The 10747-nt window shown below is 42.7% G+C and overlaps 1 protein-coding gene across 2 annotated transcripts in view; it reads right to left on the bottom strand.

Moving 5' to 3' along the window:
- Window positions 1–2044: 2044 nt before the first annotated feature.
- LAMP5 (lysosomal-associated membrane protein family, member 5) overlaps window positions 2045–10747 on the bottom strand; it is a 14627-nt gene continuing 5924 nt past the window's right edge. For both annotated transcript variants that reach the window (XM_008588477.1, XM_008588476.1), the window contains exon 6: window positions 2045–3204. In XM_008588477.1, the coding sequence (XP_008586699.1) occupies window positions 3026–3204 (179 nt within the window). In that variant the 3' untranslated portion in view covers window positions 2045–3025. The remainder of the gene's footprint in view (window positions 3205–10747) is intronic.

Below are 10747 nucleotides of genomic sequence, written 5' to 3'. Positions count from 1 at the left end.
TGGCCAAGAGGTAAATTGGCCAGGAGACAGCCCAGAGGCATAGAACGTGGAGGTTTGGATTGTGAGGATCCATTTAGAGGGTGAGAAAGGGGGTGATCAGTCCCAGTAGAAGAAGGGTAACACCAAGGAGCGTCCTCTTTGGTGCGTGCCTTCCTTTTGAGAAAGAAGCCACCAACTGGCTAAAGGAGTGTCCTCCAATAGCTGGGGGGCATGAGGGGGGTTCCGTAGGCCAGGCACCTGGGCTTCATAGCGAGTAGACAGTAGTTGTAGAGAGTAGTCAGAGGAACCCGTAGAAATAGGACCTTTTGAGAAAGAAGCCACCAACTGGCTAAAGGAGTGTCCTCCAATAGCTGGGGGGCATGAGAGGGGTTTCGTAGGCCAGGCACCTGGGCTTCATAGTGAGTAGACAGTAGTTGTAGAGAGTAGTCAGAGGAACCCGTAGAAATAGGATAGACCCACTGACTCACCCTGAATTGAACCTGATGTTGGATGCATTGGTCTGAAATGACAAAAGGAGAGAGTCCCAGAGTCCCAGTTCAGCAGGTCTGGGAAGGGTGGCCAGGAGGGCCAATCTTGATCCCCAAGAGAGGGGATCATCTGAAGGTCCCAGCCAGGACCCTTCCCGGGTTTTGGCACCATAATGAAAGAAAGTGAGCTGAAAAGCTGAGTACAGATCAAGCTTTATTAAAGGAAGAACATCTGCTGAGCTGTGCTCAAAATAGAGGACAGCACTAGGCCTAGGGGTGGCAGAGCTTATATAGACAGTAGGGAGCCAAGGGCTGGCTGAAGCAATCAAGGGGCATTGTGAGGGAGGGGCATTGCACCCATGTGGAAGCAAAAAGAGTTTCTATTTTGCAGAAGTCACGAGGCTTCTCATCAAGGGAAGGGGCGAGGGGTTGGGGGCCATTTTGTGCTTGGCCTTGCCTAAAATAACGCTGGTTATGCTCAAGATCTATCAGTAATAACAATAATAGTAATAGTAATGATGGCTTTTAATACATACTGCCTGTTACGAGTGGAAAAATCACTGAAATTTGGATTCCAGAAAGATTAAGTCAGTCAACTTAGACACAGGGATGTGGACATGTGTCAACATTTTGAGAAGAGCCAGGGCACAATGTTCTTTTTAGAATGACATGTTGATGTGAGTAGTTTTCATGTCAGTTCTCCCCCTATGGTCAAGTTTACTACTGTATGCTCAACCCTGAGCCTGTGCTCAGTAGGTGCTCAAAGCAATATTAGGTGTTCGAAGTCAATGTTAGTTGAATACATGAATGAATGACAATTTCAAAACTAATATTGAGCCCTGTGTTTGTGAAAGCAAGTTAAGAAAAACACAAGCAAATTTTCAGTATTTTGACTCAGAAAGGTCTAAGATTTTTTTTTCTGAAGAGGTCCCAGAAAGAAATGCTAACTCATTACAAAATTTTAGATACATCTAAGCATCCCCTTCTCCCCAAATCCTTGGATGGGTCCAAATACAGAGTATGAAGTTTTTAAAAAATACATGCAATGCTAAAAAGGAGAGGGCTTGTTAAGTTTAGGGCATGGGGTGAGAAGGTCACAGATGAAGAGAGGAGTGGGGTCAACCATCATTGGGGGTGTCCACCAGCATCAAAGATATCTCCTTTTCCTTGTGCAATGTACAACTTTTATGAATTGGGGGCTTTCCTTCACTGGTACCAGCCAGACACTGAAGAGAGATCATGTAGAGAAGACTGAGGTTGATGGAGCAGCAATAAATGGCTAAGAGAAGAGCAATTGGCTGATGCTTAGCAAGATTTGATAAGACAGTAAATTTCTAGGATGCCCTGCTCTCAGCAGTAGAAGACTTAGGGACTCATGAGCTGTCTCTCATATGGTGGAGACTCTATGCAGGTGTGTGGGATTCCCAACCTAAAATCACAGAAAAGAATTTCCCCTACCCCCAACTAAGTTCTGAAAATTATCGGAAAGTGAATAAAATTCAAACTATGTGCATTTCTCCAAGAAGTTTCAGTAAATTACATTCTACTTCAAATAAAACTCAACCAAAACTACCATGTCCAGTCCAGCTTTTTAATCCAAAGTGAAATGCAAACTCAAAACCAAGAAGCATCAGAAGCAATATTGGACCAATTGTTCAAGACGTGCCATTATTAAAAATAATCATATTTGACAAAATAAAACCATGCTTTTTCACCTGGAAAAGCCAACTTTCTCCCTCATTGCTTCTCTGCCCCTTCTTTGTTTTTCCTCTTACAAAAATGAAAAGTCCATCTTCCTCCTTCCCCCCTTTCTCCTCTGGATGCTAAAAAAAATTTTTAGTTTTGTTTTCTTGTTTCAAGAAAGCAGCCAAACGTCAGAGAGCAGTGCATTTTAATTCATTTTGAAAAACAAACTCACATGGATTGATTCTTCAGGACTTTACTTGGACCTGACACATTATGCAGTCCAAACCACTCTGCATAGTTACACGAAACAGGTCCTTGTGCTGCAAAGTCACTGGGTGCGGGTAGCAGTGAGACATTCCCAAGACAATCACTAGACATGCAGAATGCCAGCCAGAAGCATGAGTCACGTTCAGTGGTCTTGCTGTAGGGAGCATGAGGTTGTATTTTGAGTGCATTGACAGCTGCATAGGGTAAGCCAGCTATGTCCAAGGCAGCAGAGCACCCCCTAGTCCTCTGAACCTGAAGGGGATTCCTCCCAAAAGAAGTATGTTTTCAATCCCTAAACTTTGGGGCCAGATACCCCTCCAAGTGGGGTTTGTTGCTCTTTGGAGAGTCAAAACCAAGCCACCATGAGCATGAAAGCTGGCTAACTCCCACCTGGAGAGGACGACTGCCATTAACCCCATGAATCCAAAAGCATCCCCCCATCCCTGGGTTTAAGCATGGACGCAGGCCAAGCAAGCCTTGGATACCCAGGCCTGTTTGATTGTAGCTATGTTGGTGTAGCCCATGCACGAGGTGGAAAAGTGCTTTTGTTTTTCTGCCTGATCCAGTTAGGGGAGAGGGCTTCAGGACTGCCTGCCTAATGGCTCCTAGCCCATGTGCTTATATTCAGATCGGTCCTTAGGGATCTGCACCTGGTTGGCAGTCATTTTGTGGTGGACATGGTAAATTGCAAGCAATGTCACAATGATGAGGCCCAAGGTGAGCCCCAAAATTAAGGGCAAGTTTTCTTCCAATTGTTCCTGCTCATCCACTGGGCATTTATGATCTGGAATGGGAAAGAGAAAAGCAGTGAGCTCTCAACAAGATATTCTGAATCAAAAGTCCTCCTGTCAAAACTAAAAGGGAATGGGGATAAAAAGATTTCTCAAGGAACCCTTAGGGAGATTTTTTTTCCCCAGAAATAATATTTCCCCAACCAACCTCAAGGTTTAACCAACTTAATATTGCTACATAATGTAAAATAAAAATACATCAGTTAAAGAGGTCAACATTCAGTTGTCAGATTATTGGCAAATGTCAACAAAACATCTAGATAATTTATTTAAATTTTCAGGGTTTTGTCATTAGATATGACGACCATCATTTTTATTGTTGATTTATTTTTTAACTTTTTATCAAAGTATAATGTACACAAAGAGAATTGGTACAAGTATACAATTTTCAAAAAGACCAGACTACCAAGTGTTGGCAAAGATATGGAGCAACTGGGACCCTTAGCACACTTGGTGGAAGACGGAATGACCACTCTGTAAAACTGTTGGTAATTTCTTTTTTTTTTTTCCTTTTTGTCTTTTTTCGTGTCCGGCAACGGACCGCAACCCTCAGTGTCGCGCCCGCACCGGACCGGGACCGGCAACGGGATCGCAACCCTCAGTGCTGTGCCCGCCCCTCGCTCAGCCAGTGAGCAGGAACCGGTCTGTATGTGGGATCCGAACCCTCGGCAGGAGCACCACCGCACTCCCAAGAGTGCACCGGGCCGGCCCCAACTGTTGGTAATTTCTAATGAAGACAAACATATACCAACATTATAACCCAGCATTCCATTCTCGGTATTTACTCAAGAAAAATGAAAACATAAGGGTACACAAAGAGCTTGACTATAAATGTGCATAGAAGCTTCATTGTAACAGCCTAAAACTGGAAATAAAATGTCCATCAAAGTGAAATGGATGAATAAACTGTGGCATATGGACCTAAGGGAAAAGTAGTCAACAGTAAAAAGTAATAAACTATAGCTACACATAACGAAATGGATGAATTTCAAAAATATTATTTTGAGTGAAAATTGCCAGACCCAAAAGAGTACATATTGTATAATTCCATTTCTATGATGTTCAAGAAAAGGTAAAACTAAGTCTATGGTGATAGAAATCAGAAAAGTGCTTACATCTAAGGAAAGAAACATAAGGAAACTTTCAGGTGTGATGGAAATGTTTTCCATCTTGATCTAGGATGTTTCCATGGTGGCAAGCATAGGTAAAAATGCATCCAGCTATATACTTCAGGCTTGTTTGTTTTAATACATAATAAATTATACTATAATTTTTTAAAAGTAAGTATAGAGCTTGATGAATTTTCAATAAACATCCCATGTAACCAGCACCTAGGTCAAGAAAGAAAATGTTAGTAGCACCTCAGGAGCAATTCATTTTTACCCTCCAAAAATTCAAGAAAGTTTAATAGCCCCATGTCTCCATTTTTACACTGAGCCATAAAAACAATTCTTGGGAGACATTCTGGAGGCCAAATTGTTTGTAGGGCTGGTCAGAATTGCACTACCATGCCAAGCTATCTTTTTTTAAAAAACCTGTATTTTTCAGTTGAGATGTGTATATATATACATATACATATATATATTGATTTTTAAATAGTAGGGATCCGTTTTTTTCTTTCTGGAGGTAAAGAAACCTGAAACCTCAGCACGCAGAGCTGGGCAGAGGCTTCCTGGCAGCAAGGCCCAGGCATGGCCGAGGGACAGTGGCGAAGCTGTGGTGGGACGTCTGCACCTCACTGCTGGACAGAGCAGACTCGTGCACTGGGCCCCCTCCCTATTGGGCTCTGTCTCCACCTCTCCAGGCTCTGTCTTTCTCTTTCCTTCTCTTCAGCCTTTTTTTTTTTTTCTTTCACTATTTGGTTCAATTCTGTTGAGTCCCAGCACTTTGAGGATCAGGCTGCAATCAAATACACCCATTTCCCAAGGAAGAGACTTGCTGAGACGGGTTTTGTTAACAAAGGTAATTTGTCTTCCCCACCGTGGCACCTGTTGCCATGTAATGTTAACACAGATCATAGGGTTTGCTTAGTTTCTGCGTGCTGCTAGCTGCAACCTCATACCTTTTCTTCCTACTTAAGAAAATACATTGAATAAAATAGAAAAGAAAAGTTATAGTCATAAAATCATAAAAGAAAATATATTGATTTCAAATTATTTAGTGATAAGGCTGAGTCTGTGCAAGATAAATTATCCCACGAAAGATAACAAAGACCTCAGGACCTTCAGACTCTTGTCTCTGCCTGACCCTGGGCTGCTGCTAGGTCCCATGCATCTTTGCAACTCTGGCCTTCTGGCTCTAGTCTCTGCCTCTCCTCTTTTCCCTCTCTCTCCCACATGGCAGTCTCATGGTTAGACCAGCCTGTTGGACCCTGGCTTTTGTTTGTTTGTTTGTTTGTTTGTCTTTTTTGTGACTGGCCGCACCGCGCTCAGCCAGTGAGAGTACCGGCCATCCCTATATAGTATCCGAACCCGCAGCGGGAGCGCTGCTGCGCTCCCAGCGCCGCACTCTCCCGAGTGTGCCACTGGGTCGGCTCTGGACCCTGGTTTTAACTTGTGTCTTTCAGCTTGGTCTCTGTTACCCAGGCAACCAACCTGCTTAGGAGTGACATATACAGCATCTACCTTCCTAGGCAGTATGGGAGACTCAAAGGAGAACAGAGTTGTGTAGTGGGGCAAGAATTTACATAGCCAAACTACTGGAGAACAAGGCTAGATGGTGTTCACGATGGCCACAACTCCAAGTGTTCAGGACATGGAGGTGGGCAAACAGTCCTAAAAAGTTTCATGAAGAAGGGAGGTTTGAGATGGCCTGGGAAGAATCTGAGGATGGGCCACCAAGCTACATGGATGACTTTGTGAAGTCACATTTTCTCTTTTTTTATACTATACCAAAGAATAAACAGATATATAGATAGAGCTAGAGAAATAGAGATATAGACATAGACGAATTTCTGGTGGTCTCCATGGATCCAGACTATCAGAATAAGAGGAAGCAGATATAATGGAACACCACTAGGGAGACAGATAAAAGTGGGCTCAAATCCCACATCTCCCACTCACCAGCAAAGTAACTTTGGGCAAGTCTCTTAATCTACCCAAGACTCAGCTTCTCATAAAACAGGGATAATACCTACTTTACAGGGTTGTTGTAAGCATCAAACGTAATAACACAGAAAGCCAAGCACAGTGCCTGGCACAAAGTAGCTTTTCTGTCATTGTTTACCATAAAAATAGAAGTCTTACACATTTAAGTCTTATATGTACTTCTAAGTCTGGAACTTAAGTACCCAGTAACTTGGGTGGAAGGAAAAATATCTCTTATGTCATACTTTAAGAAAGACAGAGGAGAAAAGATGACGTATTCTGGCAAAAAGAAAAAATAATACATATATATGGATAAAATACTACTGTGGTTTGTTTCTCAAAAATTGGACATTTTTATTTTTGGTTGCCTTGACGGAAGGGAGGGGGAGCAAAACTAAACACACCACAGGAAAGGGGTATATAAAGTGGATTTCAAATTATGGAGATGTCAAAAATAATCATGGAGAAAGAAGGGAGTCACAAAAGTGATGATGAAAAATACCGATTTCCCATCTTTATGTACTCCCATCCACTAAGTAGTCAAAAGGTAATTCCTAAGTCCACTCTCCTTTATTTACTGTTCAAAAATCCACAAAGCTCTGGAAACTAAAAGTACTTTGCATCACTCATTTGACAGAAAAACCCGACTTAAACTACTGCAAGACTGCTTATAGTTCCCATGCATCCTTCTTAGCATTGAAAATTCATGTCTCACTGCAGGAAACAGATACATTTATATATTTGAGGACAGGGGACTGCCCTGACTCTTCTGGGGTCTTACATAATATCTGATCTATGCATTATATTGTCTTTCTTCCTAAAGTCTAAAATATTCTGAATTCTGAAAAACATCTAACCCCAAGCGTTTTAGAAAAGGAATTATGAACCCATAAAATCAGGACATGCATTCCTCTTTCAGGCTTAAGCCAAGGCTTTCAATCTCTGCCTATGACCCACAGGAAAAACAATAGTTTACATTATAACTTAGAACATATGCACATACACAGAACTAAAGCAAGCAATTTAAAAACAATATTTATCCTTACATAGTACATCGAACATTTTATGCTGTATTCTATTCTCTTTCATATAAAACAATGGTGCTCACTACCCAACGAAACAGACTGTCATCTTTTTTGTGCAGGTATGCTAAAACTATGGAAGCCTTTTCAGAATAATGTTTATGAGTGCATAAAAATAAAATATATAAGATTACAAAGAAAACGAAAATTCAGCTATCAAAATATTTGAAAAATAACTTGGGATACAGCAATATCTGTACTTCTTTGCTAGTACATGTGTTTATTAACTCAGACACGTAAGTGTTACTTTGCGAATCTGCGCAAACTGATGTGAGATGAAAATATCTATGATTTCTAATGGTGATAAAGTCACAGGTTCTGACAATAAAACTGTGGTTTATTACCTTCATTTATAATCAAAGGAAGTGATAAATATTAATCAGAAGTTAGCAAAAATAAAGATGTACATTTTTCCCATTGAAATTTACAGGCCCTCTGAATTCTGTCCACAAACCCTATGGATCCCAGGGTTAAAATCCTGGCATGTTAAAGGCTGGCATCTTTCTTGGCTGGGAAGTTCCAAGTAAATTACAGGTCTACACCATGCTCTGGATCAGGAGAGCACTTCATGCACTTGTGACATGACAGCTTGCCACAAGGCACCCTACTGGGGGATGGTATATAGAGAAAGGTAAGGCATGTTCATTTCCACTAACACACAATTTCCCACAGATCTGGGTAAAATACAGATCAAGTGGCATCTCTCATTTATGCTTTAAGAATAATAACAAAAAGCTCATGTGTTCAGGGTACCCGACACACTTTCTAGAGGTGTCTCTTACATTCAACTGTTTATTATGGCTCTTTGGCAGCGGGAGCAGCAGAGGCACCAGCCTACGTGTGGTATCTTTTAAATACTTATTAATCCTGAATCTTTAGTAAACTAGAACAGAGGCAGCCTTCGTGTTCTGTTATGTGCTATCTGACAGTACATGGTAAACATGAAAGTTTTCTTTAACTCAAGTCATTAAAATACTCAGGCTGGTTTGTTCCCCCACAGTGACACATCCCCTGTCCCATCACAGCCAGAAATCTCATGGAGCCCTCAAAGGGGCACACTATGAATTAATTGTGGAAGAACAAGGTGAACAACCCCAACTGAGAGACATGGGATGCCTTGAGCTGCAGGGTGAGAGTTGCTGTACAAACCATATTTGGTATATAAAGGAGCCAAAGAAGGCCTCTGTGTATTGGCTTTTAGGTTATTTCTTCACTGCAGGCTTGGACCCATTAGCTCAAAAGCCTGCTGGTGCCAAATTCAAATTTTTACGTATCCTATTATTTTTAAATAGCCCAAACAAGCAAATTATTAACCATTTAGAGCCGGCCTGCTTTACATACCCCTCCAAAACTCACCCAACAGCTGTTACCCAGTGATAAGGGAGGTACTTGTAAATATAAGGCCCCAAGCAACTCCAGCTCTAGAAGCTCTCTGACCCATGTGTGGCCGAGCAACATAGCTTAGGCTCACAAGCCCCCTCTGCAAGCCCCCTCTCCCCTGAGGGTTCCCCTGCCCTCCTCCTCTCCTGGATGGTGGTCCCTGTGTCATAGCCTCCCTCTGGACAGTCTCATGCTGTGAAGGGCTGCCCTTCTCATGCCACCTTGTCCAAGCCCCCCCCAGTGTGTGTCACTGCCTCTAAGCCTGCANTTTACATACCCCTCCAAAACTCACCCAACAGCTGTTACCCAGTGATAAGGGAGGTACTTGTAGATATAAGGCCCCAAGCAACTCCAGCTCTAGAAGCTCTCTGACCTATGTGTGGTCGAGCAACATAGCTTAGGCTCACAAGCCCCCTCTGCAAGCCCCCTCTCCCCTGAGGGTTCCCCTGCCCTCCTCCTCTCCTGGATGGTGGTCCCTGTGTCATAGCCTCCCTCTGGACAGTCTCATGCTGTGAAGGGCCTCCCTTCTCATGCAACCTTGTCCAAGCCCCACCCAGTGTGTGTCACTGCCTCTAAGCCTTCAAACCCTTTGTAGTATTTTATGAACCAGCAGCAGCACCTGAGACTTTGCTAGCAGTACAGCACCTCAGGCTCCACTCCCAGACCTACTGAGACAGACTTGCATGTTGACAATATCACCACAGTTGTGTACACTGCAACCAGAGGCGTGCTGGCTAAGAGATTTTCGTGTGGGGATCAGTGTAGTAGCCAGGCACAATGCACTAATAGAACTTGTATGATAAGACATCAGTCCCCATTTCGGCTGCTCTCAGCCCCTGTAAGTGTCCACTAACCCATTTCCCTGACCCTTTCCTGCCTTTCTCATAGAGTATGAGGTGTGAATACTGCCAGGAGGACCCCCTTACACAGGACATAGGCTCTTCACAGGAAATCCTTGTGCTGTGCTAGACCATAGCCACTGTCTAAGCACACACACACTCACACACACACACATGCATGCCCAACCACATACACACCGCACAGTGGGTGTGCAGTTATATGACCAGATCCACACACATCCCACCCCAAGCAGGCTTGCTCCTCTCATACCCACTTGGTCATGATCAACACACTGAAAGCCCCCTGACCTTCTTTTCTGGGGAATAGGGGGCCCTATACTGGATCCTAAAAAAGCATCTCAGAAGGAATCTTTTGATCCCGCCAAATTGAATGTAATGATCTCTTACAAACTGCAGAGGGGGGCAGGTGCTGAGAAGCACAGACAGGAGGAGCCAGGAACAAAAGAACCCCTGCCACACAAAGGCACTGGCATTGATCCAGTGAGCAGTGAGTGATTCTGAATGCGGCTTGCCTCCTCCCAGGAACTGCAGGGCGTCAGCCTCAGGGCCCCATACAGGAGAGAACATCCTAATTATCAGCCAGAAAAGCCTGGGTGAGAGAAGTGCAATGTGCTTATGCAAACTAGATCTGCATTCGGGAAGTTATGCATGCTTAGAAACCCAGCAATCTTTCCCATGTAGGACCTTGAAGTGGATAAATATTTCTTTTTAAATAAAAGATGTCATTAGTTCCGTGGGATAATTTTACTGACTTTTAGGAAAGTAGCTCTTGTCCTTATTCAGTACTTATAGACTTTTACTTTGTACGTGATTCTGAACATCTACAACGTTTGATTTCTCAGTCCATAAGCTGAGAAAAGTAGAATTAAAGGGGAATATGAATATTTCCATGAACTTTTTGAAGTACCCTCATATATGTTACATTCTGATTTGCATGGCATACAGGCATATGAAAGTCTCTGCTAATGGAATCCACAGCTTCAGAATATCAGTTCAGCCAAAGTTAACTGGACATCTGCAATGTTCTAAGCACTGTATTAGGTGCTAATAATACAAAGATAAATAATAAACCAGTCCCTTTTTTTTTTTTTTTTTTTTTTTTTTTTTTTTTTTTTTTTTTTTTTTTTC

Source organism: Galeopterus variegatus, unplaced genomic scaffold (genome assembly GCF_000696425.1).
Source record: "Galeopterus variegatus unplaced genomic scaffold, G_variegatus-3.0.2 Scaffold4860, whole genome shotgun sequence".
NCBI classification, from domain to species: domain Eukaryota; kingdom Metazoa; phylum Chordata; class Mammalia; order Dermoptera; family Cynocephalidae; genus Galeopterus; species Galeopterus variegatus.
Note: the sequence above shows the minus strand (reverse complement) of the source record. Positions and strands in the feature narration are given on the sequence as shown.